The following is a 21,377-nucleotide window of genomic DNA, read 5'->3' on the forward strand; positions in this document are numbered from 1 at the left end:
TGTAAAGGAATTTGAATTTGAAGTTGGTTGAAATAGCCCATAACATGCAAACACCATTTGCGTTTGAAAATGTATTGTTGCTCACTCTTGCTTTTTACCGGGGTGTGTGTGGTGAAAATCAAAATTTTGTTTTATGTTGGCTTTGTCAAATTCATTATTAGGGATTCAGAACACCGGAGCACCAAGCCGGCGAGTACATAAACCGCCAGGGGTACTTTTCAATAGTGCTGCAAGTTCTGGTGGATCACAAGGGATGTTTCACCAACATCAATGTGGGATGGCCGGGAAAGGTACATGACACTCGCATCTTCAGGAACTCTGGTCTGTTTCAAAAGCTGCAGGAAGGGACTTTATTCCCAGACCAGAAAATAACTGTTGGGGACGTTGAAATGCCTATATGTATCCTTGGGGACCCAGCCTACCCCTTCATAGAATCATAGAATCATAGAATATCAGGGTTGGAAGGGACCCCTGAAGGTCATCTAGTCCAACCCCCTGCTCGAAGCAGGACCAATTCCCAGTTAAATCATCCCAGCCAGGGCTTTGTCAAGCCTGACCTTAAAAACTTCCAAGGAAGGAGATTCCACCACCTCCCTAGGCAACGCATTCCAGTGTTTCACCACCCTCTTAGTGAAAAAGTTTTTCCTAATATCCAATCTAAACCTCCCCCACTGCAACTTGAAGCCATTACTCCTCGTTCTGTCATCTGCTACCATTGAGAACAGTCTAGAGCCATCCTCTTTGGAACCCCCTTTCAGGTAGTTGAAAGCAGCTATCAAATCCCCCCTCATTCTTCTCTTCTGCAGGCTAAACAATCCCAGCTCCCTCAGCCTCTCCTCATAAGTCATGTGTTCTAGACCCCTAATCATTTTTGTTGCCCTTCGCTGGACTCTCTCCAATTTATCCACATCCTTCTTGTAGTGTGGGGCCCAAAACTGGACACAGTACTCCAGATGAGGCCTCACCAATGTCGAATAGAGGGGGACGATCACGTCCCTCGATCTGCTCGCTATGCCCCTACGTATACATCCCAAAATGCCATTGGCCTTCTTGGCAACAAGGGCACACTGCTGACTCATATCCAGCTTCTCGTCCACTGTCACCCCTAGGTCCTTTTCCGCAGAACTGCTGCCTAGCCATTCGGTCCCTAGTCTGTAGCGGTGCATTGGATTCTTCCGTCCTAAGTGCAGGACCCTGCACTTATCCTTACTGAACCTCATCAGATTTCTTTTGGCCCAATCCTCCAATTTGTCTAGGTCCTTCTGTATCCTATCCCTCCCCTCCAGCGTATCTACCACTCCTCCCAGTTTAGTATCGTCCGCAAATTTGCTGAGAGTGCAATCCACACCATCCTCCAGATCATTTATGAAGATATTGAACAAAACCGGCCCCAGGACCGACCCCTGGGGCACTCCACTTGACACCGGCTGCCAACTAGACATGGAGCCATTGATCACTACCCGTTGAGCCCGACAATCTAGCCAGCTTTCTACCCACCCTATAGTGCATTCATCCAGCCCATACTTCCTTAACTTGCTGACAAGAATACTGTGGGAGACCGTGTCAAAAGCTTTGCTAAAGTCAAGAAACAATACATCCACTGCTTTCCCTTCATCCACAGAACCAGTAATCTCATGATAAAAGGCGATTAGATTAGTCAGGCATGACCTTCCCTTGGTGAATCCATGCTGGCTGTTCCTGATCACTTTCCTTTCATGCAAGTACTTCAAGATTGATTCTTTGAGGACCTGCTCCATGATTTTTCCAGGGACTGAGGTGAGGCTGACTGGCCTGTAGTTCCCAGGATCCTCCTTCTTCCCTTTTTTAAAGATTGGCACTACATTAGCCTTTTTCCAGTCATCCGGGACTTCCCCGGTTCGCCACGAGTTTTCAAAGATAATGGCCAATGGCTCTGCAATCACAGCCGCCAATTCCTTCAGCACTCTCGGATGCAACTCGTCCGGCCCCATGGACTTGTGCACGTCCAGCTTTTCTAAATAGTCCCTAACCACCTCTATCTCCACAGAGGGCTGGCCATCTCTTCCCCATTTTGTGATGCCCAGCGTAGCAGTCTGGGAGCTGTCCTTGTTAGTGAAAACAGAGGCAAAAAAAGCATTGAGTACATTAGCTTTTTCCACATCCTCTGTCACTAATGTCACATGCTTAATGCCATGTCCTTAATGCCATGGCTCATGAAGCCGTACACAGGCAGCCTGGACAGTAGTCAGGAGCTGTTCAACTACAGGCTGAGCAAGTGCAGAATGATGGTAGAATGTGCATTTGGATGTTTAAAGGCGCGCTAGCGCAGTTTACTGACTTGCTTAGACCTCAGCGAAACCAATATTCCCACTGTTATTACTGCTTGCTGTGTGCTCCACAATATCTGTGAGAGTAAGGGGGAGACATTTATGGCGGGGTGGGAGGTTGAGGCAAATCGCCTGGCCGCTGGTTACGCGCAGCCAGACACCAGGGCGGTTAGAAGAGCACAGGAGGGCGCGGTACGCATCAGAGAAGCTTTGAAAACCAGTTTCATGACTGGCCAGGCTACGGTGTGAAAGTTCTTTGTTTCTCCTTGATGAAACCCCCCTCCCCTTGGTTCACTCTACTTCCCTGTAAGCTAACCACCCTCCCACCCTCCCTTTGATCATTGCTTGCAGAGGCAATAAAGTCATTGTTGCTTCACATTCATGCATTCTTTATTCATTCATCACACCAACAGGGGGATGACTACCAAGGTAGCCCAGGAGGGGTGGTGGAGGAGGGAAGGAAAATGCCACACAGCACTTTAAAAGTTTACAACTTTAAAATTTATTGAATGCCAGCCTTCTTTTTTTTGGGCAGTCCTCTGTGGCGGAGTGGCTGGTTGGCCGGTGGCCGCCCCACCACGTTCTTGGGTGTCTGGGTGTGGAGGCTATGGAACTTGGGGAGGAGGGCGGTTGGTTACACAGGGGCTGTAGTGGCAGTCTGTGCTCCAGCTGCCTTTGCTGCAGCTCAACCATACACTGGAGCATACTGGTTTGGTCCTCCAGCAGCCTCAGCATTGAATCCTGCCTCCTCTCATCACGCTGCTGCTACATTTGAGCTTCAGCCCTCTCTTCAGCCCGCCACTTACTCTCTTCAGCCCGCCACCTCTCCTCCCGGTCATTTTGTGCTTTCCTGCACTCTGACATCATTTGCCTCCACGCATTCGTCTGTGCTCTGTCAGTGTGGGAGGACAGCATGAGCTCAGAGAACATTTTATCATGAGTGCGTTTTTTTTCTTTCTAATCTTCACTAGTCTCTGGGAAGGAGAAGATCCTGTGATCATTGAAACACATGCAGCTGGTGGAGGAAAAAAAAAGGGACAGCGGTATTTAAAAAGACACATTTTATAAAACAGTGGCTACACTCTTTCAGGGTAAACCTTGCTGTTAACATTACATACATAGCACATGTGCTTTCGTTACAAGGTTGCATTTTGCCTCCCCCCACCGCATGGCTACCCCCTCAACCCTCCCCCCGCCCCGTGGCTAACAGCGGGGAACATTTCTGTTCAGCCACAGGCAAACAGCCCAGCAGGAATGGGCTCCTCTGAGTGTACCCTGAAGAAAAGCACTCTATTTCAACCAGGTGATGATGAATGATATCTCACTCTCCTGAGGATAACACAGAGAGATAAAGAACGGATGTTGTTTGAACGCCAGCAAACATACACTGCAATGCTTTGTTGTACAATGATTCCCGAGTACGTGTTACTGGCCTGGAGTGGTAAAGTGTCCTACCATGAAGGATGCAATAAGGCTGCCCTCCCCAGAAACCTTTTGCAAAGGCTTTGGGAGTACATCCAGGAGAGCCGCAAATGCCAGGGCAAAGTAATCCTTTCACATGCTTGCTTTTAAACCATGTATAGTATTTTAAAAGGTACACTCACCGGAGGTCCCTTCTCTGCCTGCCGGGTCCAGGAGGCAGCCTTGGGTGGGTTCAGGGGGTACTGGCTCCAGGTCCAAGGTGAGAAACAGTTCCTGGCTGTCGGGAAAACCGGTTTCTCCGCTTGCTTGCTGTGAGCTATCTACAACCTCCTCCTCATCATCTTCTTCGTCCCCAAAACCTACTTCCGTGTTGCCTCCATCTCCATTGAAGGAGTCAAACAACATGGCCGGGGTAGTGGTGGCTGAACCCCCTAAAATGGCATGCAGCTCATCATAGAAGCGGCACGTTTGGGGCTCTGACCCGGAGCGGCCATTCGCCTCTCTGGTTTTCTGGTAGGCTTGCCTCAGCTCCTTTAGTTTCACGCGGCACTGCTTCGGGTCCCTGTTATGGTCTCTGTCCTTCATGCCCTGGGAGATTTTGACAAAGGTTTTGGCATTTCGAAAACTGGAACGGAGTTCTGATAGCACGGATTCCTCTCCCCATACAGTGATCAGATCCCGTACCTCCCATTCAGTCCATGCTGGAGCTCTTTTGCGATTCTGGGACTCCATCATGGTCACCTCTGCTGATGAGCTCTGCATGGTCACCTGGAGCTTGCCACGCTGGCTAAACAGGAAATGAGATTCAAAAGTTCGCGGTTCTTTTCCTGTCTACCTGGCCAGTGCATCTGAGTTGAGAGTGCTGTCCAGAGCGGTCACAATGAAGCACTCTGGGATAGCTCCCGGAGGCCAATACCGTCAAATTTGTGTCCACAGTACCCCAAATTCGACCCATCACGGCTGATTTAAGCGCTAATCCACTTGTCAGGGGTGGAGTAAGGAAATCGATTTTAAGAGCCCTTTAAGTCGAAATAAAGGGCTTTATCGTGTGGACGGGTGCAGGTTTACATCGATTTAACGCTGCTAAATTCAACCTAAAGTCCTAGTGTAGACCAGGGCTTAGGATAGTACAGAAGGGTGATAAGTAGGAACAGTGGGTAAAATTAAGGAAAATTCCCTCCCCCAAAGGAATGGGTTACTTAAACAAACAATTTCTGTTAGTGTTGTGTATGGTTAACTATATATTGCATATGATAAATATACAGCTTGTGGTTAAATTTAATTGGATTAATTTGGGGAGTAATTCAGGAATCACTTATTGATTTTATATTATGGCCAGTCCTTCTCTGAATCCATTAAGCAAATGTTTGAGTGCCTAGAAGTTCCTGTAACAGTTGAATTGTTACACTTTTTTTGTTGGGCTCCTCTGAGACCCTCTTCCACTCAGTTACAAAAAACTCAGTTTGACTCTGGAATTTGTCACTCAGTTACCTTTTATTTGGCATACAGAAACACTGTGCCCAAGCTGGCCAGGATCAAACAGGGAGTGGATGCAGGGTACATCACAAATCCAAAATTACACAGCAAATCTTTTTCCTTATATACATCTTTACTAAGACCTGCATTTCTGGCTATACATTGCATCACTTGCATCTAAGTTAGGCTTGCACAACATAATCTGGATGTGCTGAAAGTCTCCATTCATAGGGGAAAAGTTCCCCGTAGTGTGTAGTAAGTATCAAATTTGCCCAGAACACATGATTTCTTAAGAATGGTGCACTTGATTAAAGCAGAAGAGTATTTAATAGCTTGATGTAATCTTCATGTTATGTAGACATAGGATTAGGTTCAAATCCATATGATGTTTTTTGTTTTCCCATTTTTGCTTCTCTTTAAGCGTAACTACTTAAAACACTAATTTATATTTTATTTTACACTTTACAGAAACATTTCTATGTGTACTGACACTAACCATGAGAAATTTTACAGCTAAAATGAACCTGCAAATTGAGGTTGGATATGAGAGCAAAATCTGAGGGGATGCTAGCATGCTACTAAACATGATACTAAGCATGATACTAAACTGGGAGGAGTGGTAGATACGCTGGAGGGGAGGGATAGGATACAGAAGGACCTAGACAAATTGGAGGATTGGGCCAAAAGAAATCTGATGAGGTTCAAAAAGGATAAGTGCAGGGTCCTGCACTTAGGACGGAAGAATCCAATGCACCGCTACAGACTAGGGACCGAATGGCTAGGCAGCAGTTCTGCGGAAAAGGACCTAGGGGTGACAGTGGACGAGAAGCTGGATATGAGTCAGCAGTGTGCCCTTGTTGCCAAGAAGGCCAATGGCATTTTGGGATGTATAAGTAGGGGCATAGCGAGCAGATCAAGGGACGTGATCATTCCCCTCTATTCGACATTGGTGAGGCCTCATCTGGAGTACTGTGTCCAGTTTTGGGCCCCACATTACAAGAAGGATGTGGATAAATTGGAGAGAGTCCAGCGAAGGGCAACAAAAATGATTAGGGGTCTAGAACACATGACTTATGAGGAGAGGCTGAGGGAGCTGGGATTGTTTAGCCTGCAGAAGAGAAGAATGAGGGGGGATTTGATAGCTGCTTTCAACTACCTGAAAGGGGGTTCCAAAGAGGATGGCTCTAGACTGTTCTCAATGGTAGCAGATGACAGAACGAGGAGTAATGGTCTCAAGTTGCAGGGGGGGAGGTTTAGATTGGATATTAGGAAAAACTTTTTCACTATGAGGGTGGTGAAACACTGGAATGCGTTACCTAGGGAGGTGGTAGAATCTCCTTCCTTAGAGGTTTTTAAGGTCAGGCTTGACAAAGCCCTGGCTGGGATGATTTAACTGGGAATTGGTCCTGCTTCGAGCAGGGGGTTGGACTAGGTGACCTTCAGGGGTCCCTTCCAACCCTGATATTCTATGATTCTATGATTCTATGCCTCCATAATGACCACAAAGCCATGTGTTACACCAGTATTCTGTGCTGGTGCTCTCTTGCTCTCCCGTCCTCTGCTTTCTGTTTGGAGTCACATTGTGCAGCCTTAGGGTTTGTCTACATGGTGGGGTAATGCGCTCGATAGGGATGTAATTTCTAAAAGCGCTCTCCCCCCACATGGGATCTTAGAGCCTTGGTTCCAGCCCAAGCCCAAACCTTTACACTGCAATTGTATAGACCCACAGCTTGAGCCCAAATCGGCTGACCTGGGCCAGCCACAACGGTTTTATTTCAGTGTAGACATATCCTAACAAAAAAACAAAACCCCATCTATTTATTCAGATCTGTAATTGGCTATCAGGAGATGCTATGAGGCAAAGCTCAAGTTGACTTGTTCTCATTTCCTAATGAAGAGTGTCACTTTGTATAACATGTTTACACTAGCCTATTCTGAGGTCTTTTCTTCGCTGATAAATGGCTATTTTTACCTCAGGATAACAAACACATGAGCTATCCCAAGATTAAAACACACAGTGAAAGACAAGGTATTTAGTTTTTCCAGAAGGTAAAAGTAAAGTGAAGTCTTGAAAGGGGTTGAGGTAAAACTAAGTGAGGTCAACTGTAGGTAGAGTTATAGGGCTGACTGTGCCTAGTTTTATTGCTGTTTTATTTTATTTTTTTAACCTTGGGTTAGGTCATATGTTAATTACCCTGCAGTAAAAACAAACAAGCAAAAAAATACCCAACACCTTTTTATAGCAATGAAGACAAGGCATATATTCTTCTCTCCCAGTATATGGCAGTGTTCATACAGTTTGATGGATGTGATTTTCTAGGAATAACAAAGCTTATATTTTGCATGTTACACATTTGTTACTGTTAAACTTGTAAGAATGGGAGGAATAGGATAGAATCTCTATAAAGACAATACATTGTTTACAGGAGAAGAAACATTCATAGGGACAAGTTTTGTGTTACTGCTGCTCCCCTGCTGTGGACTTCAGGCTCACAGAAGTGGAACTGTTCTCTTCCTACGCATTTTAGGAACCTGGCATAGAAGAATACTTTAGGCATGCAAAAACTTTCATTACTCCATTTTTATCTTTTTTTAAAAGACTGATTTCTCTTTCCATTAAATAAATTCCTACACACAAGATACTAAACCTCTGACTGTTAGAACCTGGGACTAGATGACAGGAGATGAATCACTCAATAAATTGCTCTCTTCCATTCACCTCCTCTGAAGCATCTGGCTCTGGCCAATGTCAGAAGACAGGATACTGAGTAGATGGACCATTGGTCTGACCCAGTATGGCCATTCTTATGTTCTTATGACACAAATAAAACTGGAAGCTGCTGCATGAATAACTTGCTAGTTGCAAAAAGAATATTTCCTCTTGGAAATGGACTGATTATTATATTTATCATTTATATTTTCATAGTACCTTGGAGCCTGTCATGGGCCAGGATCCCACTGTGCTCGGTGCTGTACAAACAGAGAACAAAAAGATAGTCCCTGCCTCCAAAGAGCTTAGCATCTAAATATAAGACAAGAGACAACAAATGGATACAGACAGACCAACAAGGAAGTACATGGAAACAGAGACACTACTGGTCAGCATGACAGGCAGTGGTCTCAGCACACCAGCCACCTAAGATTTTTTAACTTTATTTTCCTGTTTTGTTTCAGTTCCACAGGAAAAGACTTTTGTACATGGCTACAATTTTTTAAACAGCTAAGATATGACATGACACTTACAGTTAACAGTACTAATTTGGACCTTCTAAATTAAATATGTTTTAGTATTCTGTGTTTACTGCTGCTTGGCACTTCTACATGACATCCACCAGAGCAAATCCTACTTTAATTATCTGTGCACCCCTATGAGCACTATAGGTAGAGAGAGGGAGTGTTTTATAAATGACAGCTTTTTGGTTTAGTGTGGATTGTGGTGGCGCTTTTCCTGTTGGGTTTGTTTTTGTGGGGGAGGAGTGGGAGGTTGGTAGGGGTGAAGAGAAGTTGGGGATGGTAAATAAATATTGTTACTTTTGGTGGGGATAAGGATATGTCAATATATATGGAATATGTATAAATGTAGACTAAAATTTTGATCCAAAACCTCCTTCAAGATGTTATGGGGGTGAGGAGGTGTCCTCAAATTATCTCAACGTCTGTTTCAAAAGTTAGAGAAATATGAGATTTGATTTATTTTTATATTTCTGCCTTAAATGTAGAGTAAAGATTCAGGAAAGGGAATTTGATGGAAGAAAATTAAAGTAGTAATATAGGTGGAATTCTGTATGACTGTAACGATAATGTGTCTTCAAATATGTTAAGGGCTATTAAAGTAATTGGCTTACTCTGCACCAAGGGGGATTTAGGTTAGCTATGAGGAAGAACTTTCTAACTTTCATTTTCTAGTTAAAAATGGATTAATAACTCCCCTTCTTTATGCAAAATACAGTTTATTTGCTCCAAATTTTGGCACATAATGTAAGTAAAACTGTAATTTTCAGTATTTTCAAATCCTATTAATTGGCTTCCGAGTTCTAAGCAGTTAAAAACTGCCTTTAAATAGTTAATTTGGAGTTTTACAAATTTTTTGCCTTAAAAAGACTGTAAAGGGCCAAAAATGTGTACCTAGTGAGATTTTTTTTTTTTTGTGAGCTATCTTGGTTGGTCTCGTGTGCTGGTGGTAAGTTTGTGGAAGAGTTTTCTGAAGGCTGACATCCCTAGAGGTGGTAGAATTCAGGTTTTGGTGTGATTAATGGTGGCTCCAGTGGTGAGGTGTCCCTCTCTGGTGGAGCAGAGGGGAGGTTCTGTCAGTTAACTTTAAACTCAGTCTAACTTTTCATTTCTATGCTTTTGTGGTTGTGCTTGATATGTACAGACCAACCTTAACTCTCTCACCAGAAAATGTTTGTGTATTACTAAGTTATAACTTAGGTTAATTTGTAAAAAACCAAGTTGAACTACAGTTAGGTAAAGGCTAATGGGTAAGCACTGTCTACATACTTTGGGGATGTGTATTCTATTTAAGTTAAAACTCATATTGTTCAGTATTTATTTCCTTTAACTTACAAGAGGAACAATCACAATAAATGAATTGTAAGATTCATGTTGCTTTATGTATAGCTGTGATTACCTGAACATGTAAGAACTTCAGATGAATGACTTCTGGATCCTCTTTTTGAAATGCTCACTTCATAAAAGTTGTCCTACATGAGTCAGAGTAGAAGTGTTTCCTCAGAATAGCACATTAGGGGAACTGATTTTCTTCTGCCTCTAGCACTGAAAGAAGATCTGCTAAAAATCAGAGTATGAGCTCTCACTTTAGTTCTACCAATAGGTCCTGCATGCTGCAGACAGTGGTTCATCTGGCTGCTTGCTGAGATATAATGCTTTGGCTGTAGAATTAGATAATTGCTGTTTGCCTTTTGCAGAGAGCTATATATCACGGATCCTGATTTGTGGGATATATCACAGATCCTGATTTTGTGGGGGTGGCTTTGTGTTTTGGATGCATTTTAAAGTTTTTGCTGGAAGCAGATTTTGGCATTGACATTGTCAAGTTCAAATGCACATTGTATTAAGATTTGTGTGATATGTCATTTGTGTTGCTCGGCCCACGCCCTTCTTTCCTCCCACCCAACCATTTCTCTTACTGGTTATGAATCATGAAGTTCTGCTGATATTTTCCAGTGTGAATGCTGAATATTTAAATAGCTTTTTTCTGCCCATAGGCTCGGGTGATGTATGACTTCGCTGCTGAACCTGGAAACAATGAGCTGACAGTTAATGAAGGGGAGATCATCATAATTACCAATCCGGTAAGAGAAATCAAATGGAAACCAGGCTACAATGCACTGACCTACTTCTAGGGGTTTGTGCTTAAAAGAGAGGCTGAATGGCATCTAATGGGAAAGCTCTTGCACAGTCTCCCTTCCTCCTTCTAGGGTAAAGGCAAATAAATTAAATGCAAAAGATTATTCCAGTAATGGTAAATTAATAAAAGCAAGCTCAGAGCGCAATTAGGCATGACTTTTCTTCTCTGTACCTAGGCATGTTAGTGGTCTCTGATCAGTATTGTCCTCTCGTACCATCTGTACTTTAGTGCCATGTCACAAGAACATGCTAATGATAGTGACACCATTAAATCTGAATTTATTGTCTTTTTGGGGTTGAGGTAGTTACTCAGCATTTTTATGTAGTCTCGTTTTGCATTGATTATTGTTTGTATCTAAATGGTCATTCTAAAATACTGATGAATTTCAACTTAAAAAAACATTTTTCACATTCAAATCTAAATGTTGTCCAAATGCAAGGACACCAATTTATACAGGCTTTAACACAGCAAAACTTCTGTTTCTAATTGATCCTTTTATTGTTAGGGTAGTGTTCATGGAGTGGGAGAGAATATTAAGGCTCTGATCTTGTAAAAGCTTAAGCTTTATGCAAAATTTTGTGCTCTCTGAGTAGGTCCATTAACTTTAATGGGACTATTCAAGTGGTATGAGGCTCTCTACAAGCAAAAGTCTTTGCAGAATCAACAATTTTACTCCTAACTAAATATCAGTCAGATTTTAGGAAAATTTTTATATCTTCTCTACCAGAATTACTGGTAACACTTGCAAAAATATTATTTTTTTTAATTCACACTTTACTATTTATGCTGTATGTATTTTTATGTTTTTATATTTCAGTCATCTTGGCTAGTGAAAGACTATTCTTTTGCTGTTAGGCCATTGTTGTTAGTCCATAGTCTCATAGTAAATCTCTATAATGGGTTGTTGAAACTCTGTAGGAATAGATTTTGCTTCTGTACAAACACTTTGATTGAAATTTGGCATCCATAAAAAGTAATGAGAACATCTCTATCAGGTTTTATAGAAAACCTTTTCTTTTGGGATACTGAAGTGTTCAGGTTATAGGCTAAGAGTAAAAAGTTAGAGTATGTCTACACTGCCGTGTAAGCCTGTGCTTGGGTCGGGGCTCAAGTCTAACCCCCCTTATGTCTACACTTTAATTGCGCTAACCCAGGGCTTGAACTTGGGGTCCAGGCCCCTAGAGGGTGTGAGCTTGAGTTAAGCTGGGACCCCAGGGTACGAGCCCTATTGCTTTGTGTGTAGATGCAGCCTTGCTTGACTTAAGTCCTGGGAGTCAGCCAGCAGTATCCCACAGTTCCATGAGCCAACTTCCTTAGTCCTCTCTCTCTCTCCCAACAATCTGCAATTTACTCTGTTAAAAATGGAAGCCACCCTCTCTTTGCAAAAGGCAGCAGCTCAGGTCAGTGTTAACCCATTCTCTTCTGATCACCGAGCTGCAAGTGCGCTATCAGAGAGCCCTCTGGGTTTGCAATGGAGAGCAAACCGATCATAACTTTTATAAAGCAAGCTTCTTCCTGATGATAACGTGCAGAATAGGCAGTACAGTTTTCCCACAGTGCACCATGGTCCTAGGGCTAGAGTAGCCGGGTGTGGGGGTGGGCATTAGGGACTCTGGGATATGGTTACTTTGACTCAGGTCTACAGTGCAGTGTGGACGCCAGAGCCCTAGGTTCGAGCATAGGTTAGAAAAGCCTTTACCTAGGTTTAAAATACCATGTAGACAGGGTGGTCAACCTGTGGTTCCAGAGCCACATGTGGCTTTTCAGCAGTTAATATGCAGCTCCTTGTATAGGTACGAACTCCGGGGCTGGAGCGACAGGCGCCAACTTTCCAATGTGCCGGGGGGTGCTCACTGCTCAATGCCTGGCTCTGCCACAGGCCCTGCCCCCACTCCACCCCTTCCCACCCCCTCCCCTGAGCCTGCCATGCACCCGCTCCTTCCTCTCCCCCCCCCAGAGCCTCTTGCATTCCACAAAACAGCTGATGGGGAGGGCAGGGGAGGCGCTGATTGGCAGGGCTGCTGGTGGGTGGGAGGTGCTGGGAGCAGGGGGGGAGATGATGGGGGACTGCTGACATATTATTGTGGCTCTTTGGCAATGTATATTGGTAAATTCTGTCTCCTTCTCAGGCTCAGGTTGGCCACCCCGATGTAGACATCCAGGCCAGGGTTCCCTAACACCGGTCAGCTGACTCGAGTCCCACTGACTCAGGGCTTACATTGCAATGTAAACATACCCTTAATGTCCAAGCACCTGTCTTGTGCACCAATCAAAGGTGGCCTTAAGTTTTGGGTTCTGGTTCATCAAAGCACTTCAGCAAAGTATAATTCCTACTGAAGTCATTGGAACTACTATGTACTTAATTTCAAGCACTTGCTTAAATGCTTTGCAGAGTTAGGGCCCTGGTGAAGAATAGGGTGCTAGAGAGCAGCAACAGTAAGTGTTTTCAAAAGATAGTGCAAGACTTTTTAGAACTTCAGGAAACTGCTTATTCAGTGGCTTAGCTTGGTTCACATTGACCAGGCAACCTGTCTGTAAATATTATTAGATCATTCAAACAAACAAAAACCTTCAAAAACTGTTTCAGGGAGTGTTAACTGGGCCTTTGTTTATATATAAATTTCCCTTGTTAAATATATAATACATTTTCAGTCAGATGTAATTGAAGATTTGTCATCAATATAAATCACCATTTATCTGCATATAAACTTTATTTGGTTTTGTTTTTTTCACTTAATATGCTGAAAACGAATATATATTAAAACAGTTGAGATTCAGAAATTTGAAGGCCAACAGAGATTCTTTAGCATACACAGGCCTAATTTACCATATATGAATCAGCTCATTGTACAACCGGTGGTTGAGAGACGCTTTGATTTCTAATAGGCCCAGTTTATTCCAGGTCATGTTGTCCTGCTATCAACCCTAGTCAATTTCTTTTATGAAGGCTGCAAAGCCTTAAGTATCTTGTTGTTCTTTAGTATACATATTATGCTAGTGTGGAGTGGCTCCACTGAGATCTAGCGCACACCCCCCCCCACCCCTCCCCCGGTCTTAGGCATTGTACAAATACTTAGCGAGAAACAGTTTCTATCTCTAAGAGCTTACAAACTAGACAGACAAGAAAAAGGGTGGGAGGGACTATTCTCTGAGTTCTTTGGTATGGCATTCACCTGCCATAATGCATGAGACAATCCTTACTCTTCCTGCAGTTCCCTGCCTCCATTCAGTTCCAACATCTGCAGCAAATGAGGTGGAGATCCTACAAACAGTCTCATTGACTATGCAATTCTGATTCATTCCCTGAGCATTGTCTATCCTGTGTGTTGAATGAGGCAGGGGTACTGTACGAAGAGTATGTGATCATGTAATTTAAGTCTTTTATCACCATACATGTGCACAAGGGGGATGAATTAAGGTTGTGTGTGCAACCTAAATTTTTCACGTTCTTTTGACTTTGCAAGCTAGCTAATGTTCTGTTAACTTAGTTTTTTAATAATTTCCTACAATTTTGAAAACAGTTAAAATTCACAACATCTATGTGAGGGAGGCCTGGTTAATATTATCCTCCTCTTATAATGAGAAAATTGATGCTCTGGAAGGTTTAAATGAATTTGCCCAAGGTCTCAGTCATATCTTTCTCTCAAATCCTATTTTCAAGTATCAACTACAAAACTATAGTAGATGCTGAAGTATGCTTTAATCTAGAGAAAATATTTGTATAATGTTTATTTTTATTTCTTTAGGACATAGGTGGAGGTTGGTTGGAAGGAAAAAACAGCAAAGGAGAGAGGGGACTTGTTCCAACAGATTATGTTGAAGTAAGAGACCACAATATAACAATACAGAAATACTTGGTAAAGCAGAGCTAAGGCAGATTCCATGCTTTTATTTTATTTTATTTTATTTATTTATTTATTTTAATATTGGAAACCTTCATTTAATTCTCTAGACTGAAGCCGTGATGAAAGATGGCAGTACTTAGTTCCACTAAAAATCATTTTGTATTAATAGTTTAGAAGGTCAGAGTAAACACGTATCTGAATACCATATACAATTACTATTTAAAAAAAAAGTCAAGTGATCATATCATGTTTACTGCCTATTCTAAGTATAGAGAGGGGATATAGTAACTTCTGGTAAATGCTGACTTTTCAGTGTTGCCTAGTGTACTGTATCTCCTTTAGAGAAAGGAGAAGTTGTACGTAGTGGAGATTGTTTAATCTGTAAAATGTTAATGTCACTGGTAGTTCACAAGAGAACCAAAAATAATACGCACATCCTGTTCCAGAATAATTGAACAAGTACAAGAATGAGGATTTATTTTTTTAAAAAAAAAATCTGATTCTGGTGTAGGCTTTTTTTCCACAAATTATCTAGTGATGCAACTAACATGGCCATACAACAATAGACTTCTTCCTGTCCTCTTCCAGTTCCCATAAAACAATGGGCCATACTTGCTGTTAATACCCAAATTTGATAAATCGTTGAATGCAGGAAGTGTACACAATGCTCTGGATTGTTAGTTTGGAGCTGATTCTATTGTCTGCGGTTAAAGATGGAATTCCATCAATTCATTTTTAAAATCCTTTAATTTCAGTAGTTCTAGTGACCCTGAGAACAATTGAAGTAACAACAGCACATAAAACAATGTAACTTATTTCCTATAAGAATGACAGATGTCTTAAAACAGCTTTGTCTGTTTTCAGATTCTAACGGAAGGTGCAAAAGATGGATTTCCTTGTGGCAATTCAGTAGCTGACCAAGCCTTTTTTGATTCCCTCTCTTCAAGTACAGCTCAGATCAACTCAGCTGCTAAAAACAGTAACCAGGTACATCGTCAGTTTCTTTTTGGCACTGTAAGCATAATAGGCTCTATTGACAATGCTACTTATGCTCTTAAATTGCACTGTACTATATTCGTACAGTAAAACCTCAGTTACGAACACATTGGGAATGACGGTTGTTTGTAACTCTGAAATGTTCATAACTCTGAACAAATTGTTATGGTTGTTCTTTCAGAAGTTTACAACAGAACATTGACTTAATATAGCTTTGAAACTTTACTATGCAGAAGAAAAATGCTACTTTCCCTTTTATTTTTTTAGTAGTTTACATTTAACACAATAGTGTACTGTATTTTCTTTTTCTTTTTTTTTTTCTGTCTCTGCTGCTGCCTGATTGTGTACTTCCCATTCCAAATGAGGTGTGTGGTTGCCTGGTCAGTTCGTAACTCTGGTGTTCGTAACTGAGTTTCTACTGTAAGTCCTCAAAAAAAGCATGGAAAAGGCAATTGTGATGGAAGTATCTAAAATTTTGCTGAAGATTAAAAAAAACAGCTCATTTGTTCATATTGTGTAATTTTAGAAAAGCTGCTCCTGGAAAAGCTAGCGTAATTCTAACATAAATAATTGCTTATTTTCTTATTTCTAATTTTTGTTCTTTTCCTGCATAAAGCAAAATCATAGAAATCTGTGAACTAAACTAAATCTCCTACCTATATTTTCTTCTTTTGTACCCTGATCTTGTCAGAATGTACACCTCCACTAATTTTGGTTATTAGCAGCATCTGCTTGTAGAATTGCAGCTTCTAAGATCTGATATTCTGACCTGTATAAAAGAACTCTACCTTCTGTTCTACTTTTCTGTAGAGTACCATGCAAGTTTGACATTGTAGAAATAATATTATACATTTTTATCAAAATAACTTTTCAGCACTCAGCAATAAAGGTTTTCTTTTTACTTGGCACATCTGGATCTGGTATTTGCTGTTAGTTTACCATGACTTTATAGCAGGTCAGTTCAGGACTCAGTTTCCTACTCACAAAATGGCACGCTGCTATCTGGTGAGTGGGGAGTTTAAACCGTCTCTTATGGCTGCAAAATAACCCTCCATAAGTGAACCACTGCAGAGCTGTCTTCCTGAGTCTGTGGACAGATGACTGTGCTTCTGCTGTTAGTGGCAGAGTGAAACTCATAAGACCCTGCTCAGTTTCACTGCTGCTTTTGATAATCCTGTGGACCTCAGTGAAACTGACATTAGTCCTGTTGATTTCACTCATCTGCTGCATGGAAAAACTATGAACAGTGATTATGGAGTTATTTGTGGGAAGATTTCTCAGGATGTGGGGAGGGAGAGGTGGGAAGAGGGGGTCAGCTATTAGTTCCCTTCCTTTCCAAAGTCAGGAGGCTTTCAGGGTATATGGAGAATGAAAAGAGTAAGATCCTTTCCACATCCCGAGTGGGTGGAGTTTCCAGTTTATTGGGCTACTGCTATCTGGAGGTCAACATTATTAGTATTATTATTATTATTATTATGTATTACCACAGCACTTAGGAGCCCAAGTCATAGAGACAGAACTAAAGGACTGCATTCAGCAGCATCATTTGCAGCAGTTGAAGGGGGAGGGGCTGATCTTCTTACCTGAGCACTGTCCTCGACATTACAAGTGGGGCATATCCCCCTCATCATTTGATTAGCCTTTGGCTAGTAAATTTTAGGTACCTGGCTAATATATATCTGGTAATCTCATATGGATCTACAAACTGTATCCTTTCACATGTCGAAATCTCGGTAATAATTCAATTTTTTGAAGTCCAGAGGTCAACAGCCAAATACATTATCCTTTCCTGCAGTGCAGTGCAAAGGTCTCACATGTTGGAAAGAAAATAGCTTTCTTATCAAAACAGTTGTAGAGGCACATCCAATTCATGGAACTCTCCAAAAACAGCTCGTAGTTTTCTGAATGTACTTTATTTATTTGCACTGCAAGACTGCGTAAAATGGATAGAGATCTTTCACAACTCTGTGTACTAGGGTTTTGCCCATGAGAGTGAATGCAATTGTTCTTTTGCTTTGTAATATGTATTGGTCTCCCCAGCATTTTCAACTTCTGTGTGAAGCCATCGGGTATGTCTACACTTCAGCATAAGCCCAGAATCTGTTGGACTCGAGCCTGCATTCTCAGTGTTTGTGAGCACGGGCTTGAGCATCTACACTGAATATTCATCCTTGGTTTAGAATTTCTGGACTTGTCCGAGCATGGGTGTGAGTCCTGTCTACGCTACACTACACAGACCTGAGTCAATCCAGCCTTTCTCTGGCATCATAGTGCCATCCCCAGCTGTAGCTGTTCTAGTCGTTGGTTCTGGGGGCACTGGGAAAAGTTGACTGGTACTTTATAGGAAGTTTGTTGTAGCCTGCCAACGTGTCCTGCCAAGCCGTCTTTTGGGTCTGTGCACACCTAGCAACTGGAGCCAGCAATGTGGAGGAGAACATCCATGAGATGCTAGTGTACGTTTTGGTGGCATTTTCTGTCCTACCAAAGGCACCTGCCAGAGGAAGATGATACAGACGTGGCAGACTCAAACTAGCTGATGCTGCTCACAACTGTTGGTATAGCTACTGATGCTCCCTGTGTAGACTGCTTCTAGAGCATGACCATGAGCACAGACTGGTGGCATCACATCGTCATGCAGACATTGGATGACCAACAGTGGCTCCAGAACTCTCATAGGAAGAAAGCTATGTTTCTGGAGTTTTGTGAGTAGCTTACCTTGATCCTCCAGCATCACAACACACACCCGAGGGTGACTATGAAGGTTCGGAAGTGAGTTGCTATAACTGTCTGGAAGCTGGCTATTCCAGATTATTACCGTTGCTAATCAGTTTGGTGTCGGAAAGTCAACAAAGTGGAGACTGAGGTTTTTGAGGCAGTTGGATGTGTGATTTACCCAGAGATGGTGGGCATAAACAATATCCCTGAAGTAATTGCTGGTTTTGAGAGAATGGGGTTTCCAGACTGTGGTGGGGCCACTGAGGGGACTCATGTGCCCATAGTTTTCCTTCCTGAAGGAGCACATGAGTATATTAATCACAAAGGGTGTTACTCCATTGATATACAAGCCTTTGTGGACCACAGAAGCTGATTCATAGATGACAACGTGGACTGCACTGGAAAAGGTTCTGATGCCAGGATTTTCTGCTAAGTGGGAGTCTACCTTCTTGGACGCGGCAGGGGCACTATTCCCATTAAAAGACATTGTCAGAAATGGAGTAACTGTCCCCACTGTTGTTCTAAAGGACCCTGCATACCACATTTTGCCTTGGCTTATGAAACTGCTGTGCTATGGACTTTATTTTATTACTAGTTTTGGTGTTGGTTTATTACTGGTGTTTTCATGTTATAATGGTAGGCCTGTCTAGCAGTGCTTTAATGTGTAAGGCCCTACTTGAATTGCAGGATGATTGTCAAAAAATTGCAGCTAAGTTGCGGACAAGCCATGGAAAATTGCAGAAAAGTAATAATGGACCTTATTATTGTAAATAATAAAAGTCCACTATTACTTTTCCGTGTTTCTGCTGTCGACAGCTCAGGGCTGAGAGTGGGGACCTGAGCCTGAGAGCAGCCGCCCAGGGCTCCCATTGTCAGAATTGTAGTGGAAGCATAATATTGTGGAATCTGCAATATTGCAAGTTAAGCAGAGGCTTATTAATATCTCTTTTTTGGTAGTATAGCCATGTTCACAAATAAAGGCTTTTATTTTAAAAGTTTATTACTATCATTGCATCACATCGTATGATGTACATTTTGAAGCATAAAGATAAACATCGTAAGGTGCAATGAGGAAGTTGTATCCAAACAATTTCCCAGTACATCTGTTCAGATCAATCCATAATGAAAACACAGAATTCATGTCATTAAAAACCACTGCCTCTCCCTTCCATGTTGTATAAGCGATCATCACATCCACAATTGACAGTTCATGACAATCACACAAACACCCCATTCGTAGTGTACAGCGAGTACTTTAGTTACAGTAAAAAGTGATGTGCAAATACATAAACATACTATTCTTCCTCTTCCATTCAGCCATGCAAGTCCACAATGTGAGTGCACAAAGCTCCCTGATTCTGTTGCCTGGGTGCATCCTGCTCCAGCTGTGACAGGTGCACTTTCTGGCTGAGTGTGCCAGTTCAGCAGTCCATTACTGTCAGAGGTACATTTGGGAGAAAATGGCTCCCCTTTTGGATTCACAAAGATCGTGAGGAGCACAGCAAGCCCCAATAATGCAGACAGAACTGATGACACTGGCATCCAAATTGTTCCGTAAACTGTGCCAATGGCATTTCAGTCTGCCAAACACACATTCGGCCACCGTTCTCCTCCTACTGAGAGTGTAACTGGACGTTCCTTTCTGAGGACCTCTGAGATCAGCCAAACCCATGCAAGATTTAGTTTTAGAGTATGCTAATGGGAAGAGGGAAATGCTTCAAAGAACTTGCCTTTTTTTGTAACATTGTCCGCTATCTAGGACCTCAGATTATTAAAAGTGTCTATAGCCTTGGAGTTCCTCTTTCAGAGATTTATAGAATTTAAGGCCAGAAAGGACAATTAGATCATCTAGTCTGACTTCCTATATATCATAGACTATTAAATTGTACCTAGTTACCCCATTACTGAACCCAGCCTGATTCAAGCATATCTTCCAGAAAGGCATCCAGTCTTGATTTGTACGCACTGAGATAAAAAAATCAGTCATTTCCCTTGGTAGTTAGTGCTCGTAGCTAATCCCTCTCACTTTTATAAATTTGCACTTGATTTTTACTTTGACTTTGTTTGGCTTCAGCTTCCGGCTATTAGTTCTTGTTTTGCTTTTCTCCACTAGATTAAAGAGCCTTGTAGTACTCTGTATTTTCTCCCCACCTCCCACCCCATGAAAAGAACAGCAACTCAGCACCTGCTCTGCTCCCCTGTCTGTCTTTCCACATCCTGTGAAAACAGTAGTGTCTTCAGCTGCTTTACACCCTCCTAAAAAAAAATTAGCACTGCCTAAGCTATTATTCCATTCCTTCCTGTCATCACCCCCAGCGGAGACCTTTAGTGCCCAGAACCTCTTGGTGCTTTCCACACACCACTGTTGCCAACTCATGATTTTATGAATGCATCATGGTATTTGTTTTTCTTTAAAGCCTTAGCTCTGGAAGTCAGTTGACTTGCATGAGAATCTGTTTTCAATTTAAAAAAAAAAAATTCTAGCTCCCATGTTTGCAGAGAAATGCTTGAAAATGTGAGTCAGATGCAGTCTAAAGGCTCAAAAACCAGAAGGAAAACAAAAAGGTTTCAATTTTTTTTTTAACTCTCTTGATCTTTAATTTTTTGGTTTGTTTGATGGCTGACTCATTTTGGAGCTGTTGAGGTTGGTGATACTGAGAGACAGGAAGACAAAAGCGTCTACCTCAGCTTACTCCGCTCTGATCACTTGCCGGGAACCTTTTGCCTACTTACCCAAAATGACCAGGCAGGTGGGTTTTTAAAGCCCTTCATCTAGATGTGCTTTAACAGACTGAAGTATTCAAATGGGACAGTGCGTGGTCCCATCCTAGGTGTGCCACAGATGTAAAGTGATAACACTTCACACACAAATGTACTTTCTGGTGATGAGAGGTAAAGAAGGAAGTTCTGCATGGAGCCCTGACAATTCTCCCGTCCTTCTTTCCTTCACCAGTCTCTCTAACCACTGGCCTTCCAGTGGCAGATTGGACAAGATCCCCAACTGCACAGCTTCTTAAAGGGACTCTGTCAGTTTAAGTTACACATCTGACTGAAAACTTTTTTACCATATGATCAATAACCCCAATGATTACTGCAACTGAAAGATTAGAGAGAAGAAAACACTTTTTTTCAGTGGTTACTTTGTGCATTAGACAGTACTTTTTGTAGTCCGTTTCATTGTTTCCTCTATCTAGACAGTTTCCCCTTTTGTTCTCTTGTGTATGTGGGGAGGTACCACTCAGCAGG

At 42.2% G+C, this 21,377-nt stretch overlaps 1 protein-coding gene across 2 annotated transcripts in view; it reads left to right on the top strand.

The window, feature by feature from the left end:
* SNX9 (sorting nexin 9) overlaps positions 1–21,377 on the top strand; it is a 99,961-nt gene that overhangs the window by 26,651 nt on the left and 51,933 nt on the right. For both annotated transcript variants that reach the window (XM_077813265.1, XM_077813266.1), the window contains exons 2-4: positions 10,433–10,519; positions 14,322–14,396; positions 15,285–15,407. In XM_077813265.1, the coding sequence (XP_077669391.1) occupies positions 10,433–10,519; positions 14,322–14,396; positions 15,285–15,407 (285 nt within the window). The remainder of the gene's footprint in view (positions 1–10,432; positions 10,520–14,321; positions 14,397–15,284; positions 15,408–21,377) is intronic.

This window comes from Eretmochelys imbricata, chromosome 3 (genome assembly GCF_965152235.1).
Source record: "Eretmochelys imbricata isolate rEreImb1 chromosome 3, rEreImb1.hap1, whole genome shotgun sequence".
NCBI classification, from domain to species: Eukaryota; Metazoa; Chordata; order Testudines; family Cheloniidae; genus Eretmochelys; species Eretmochelys imbricata.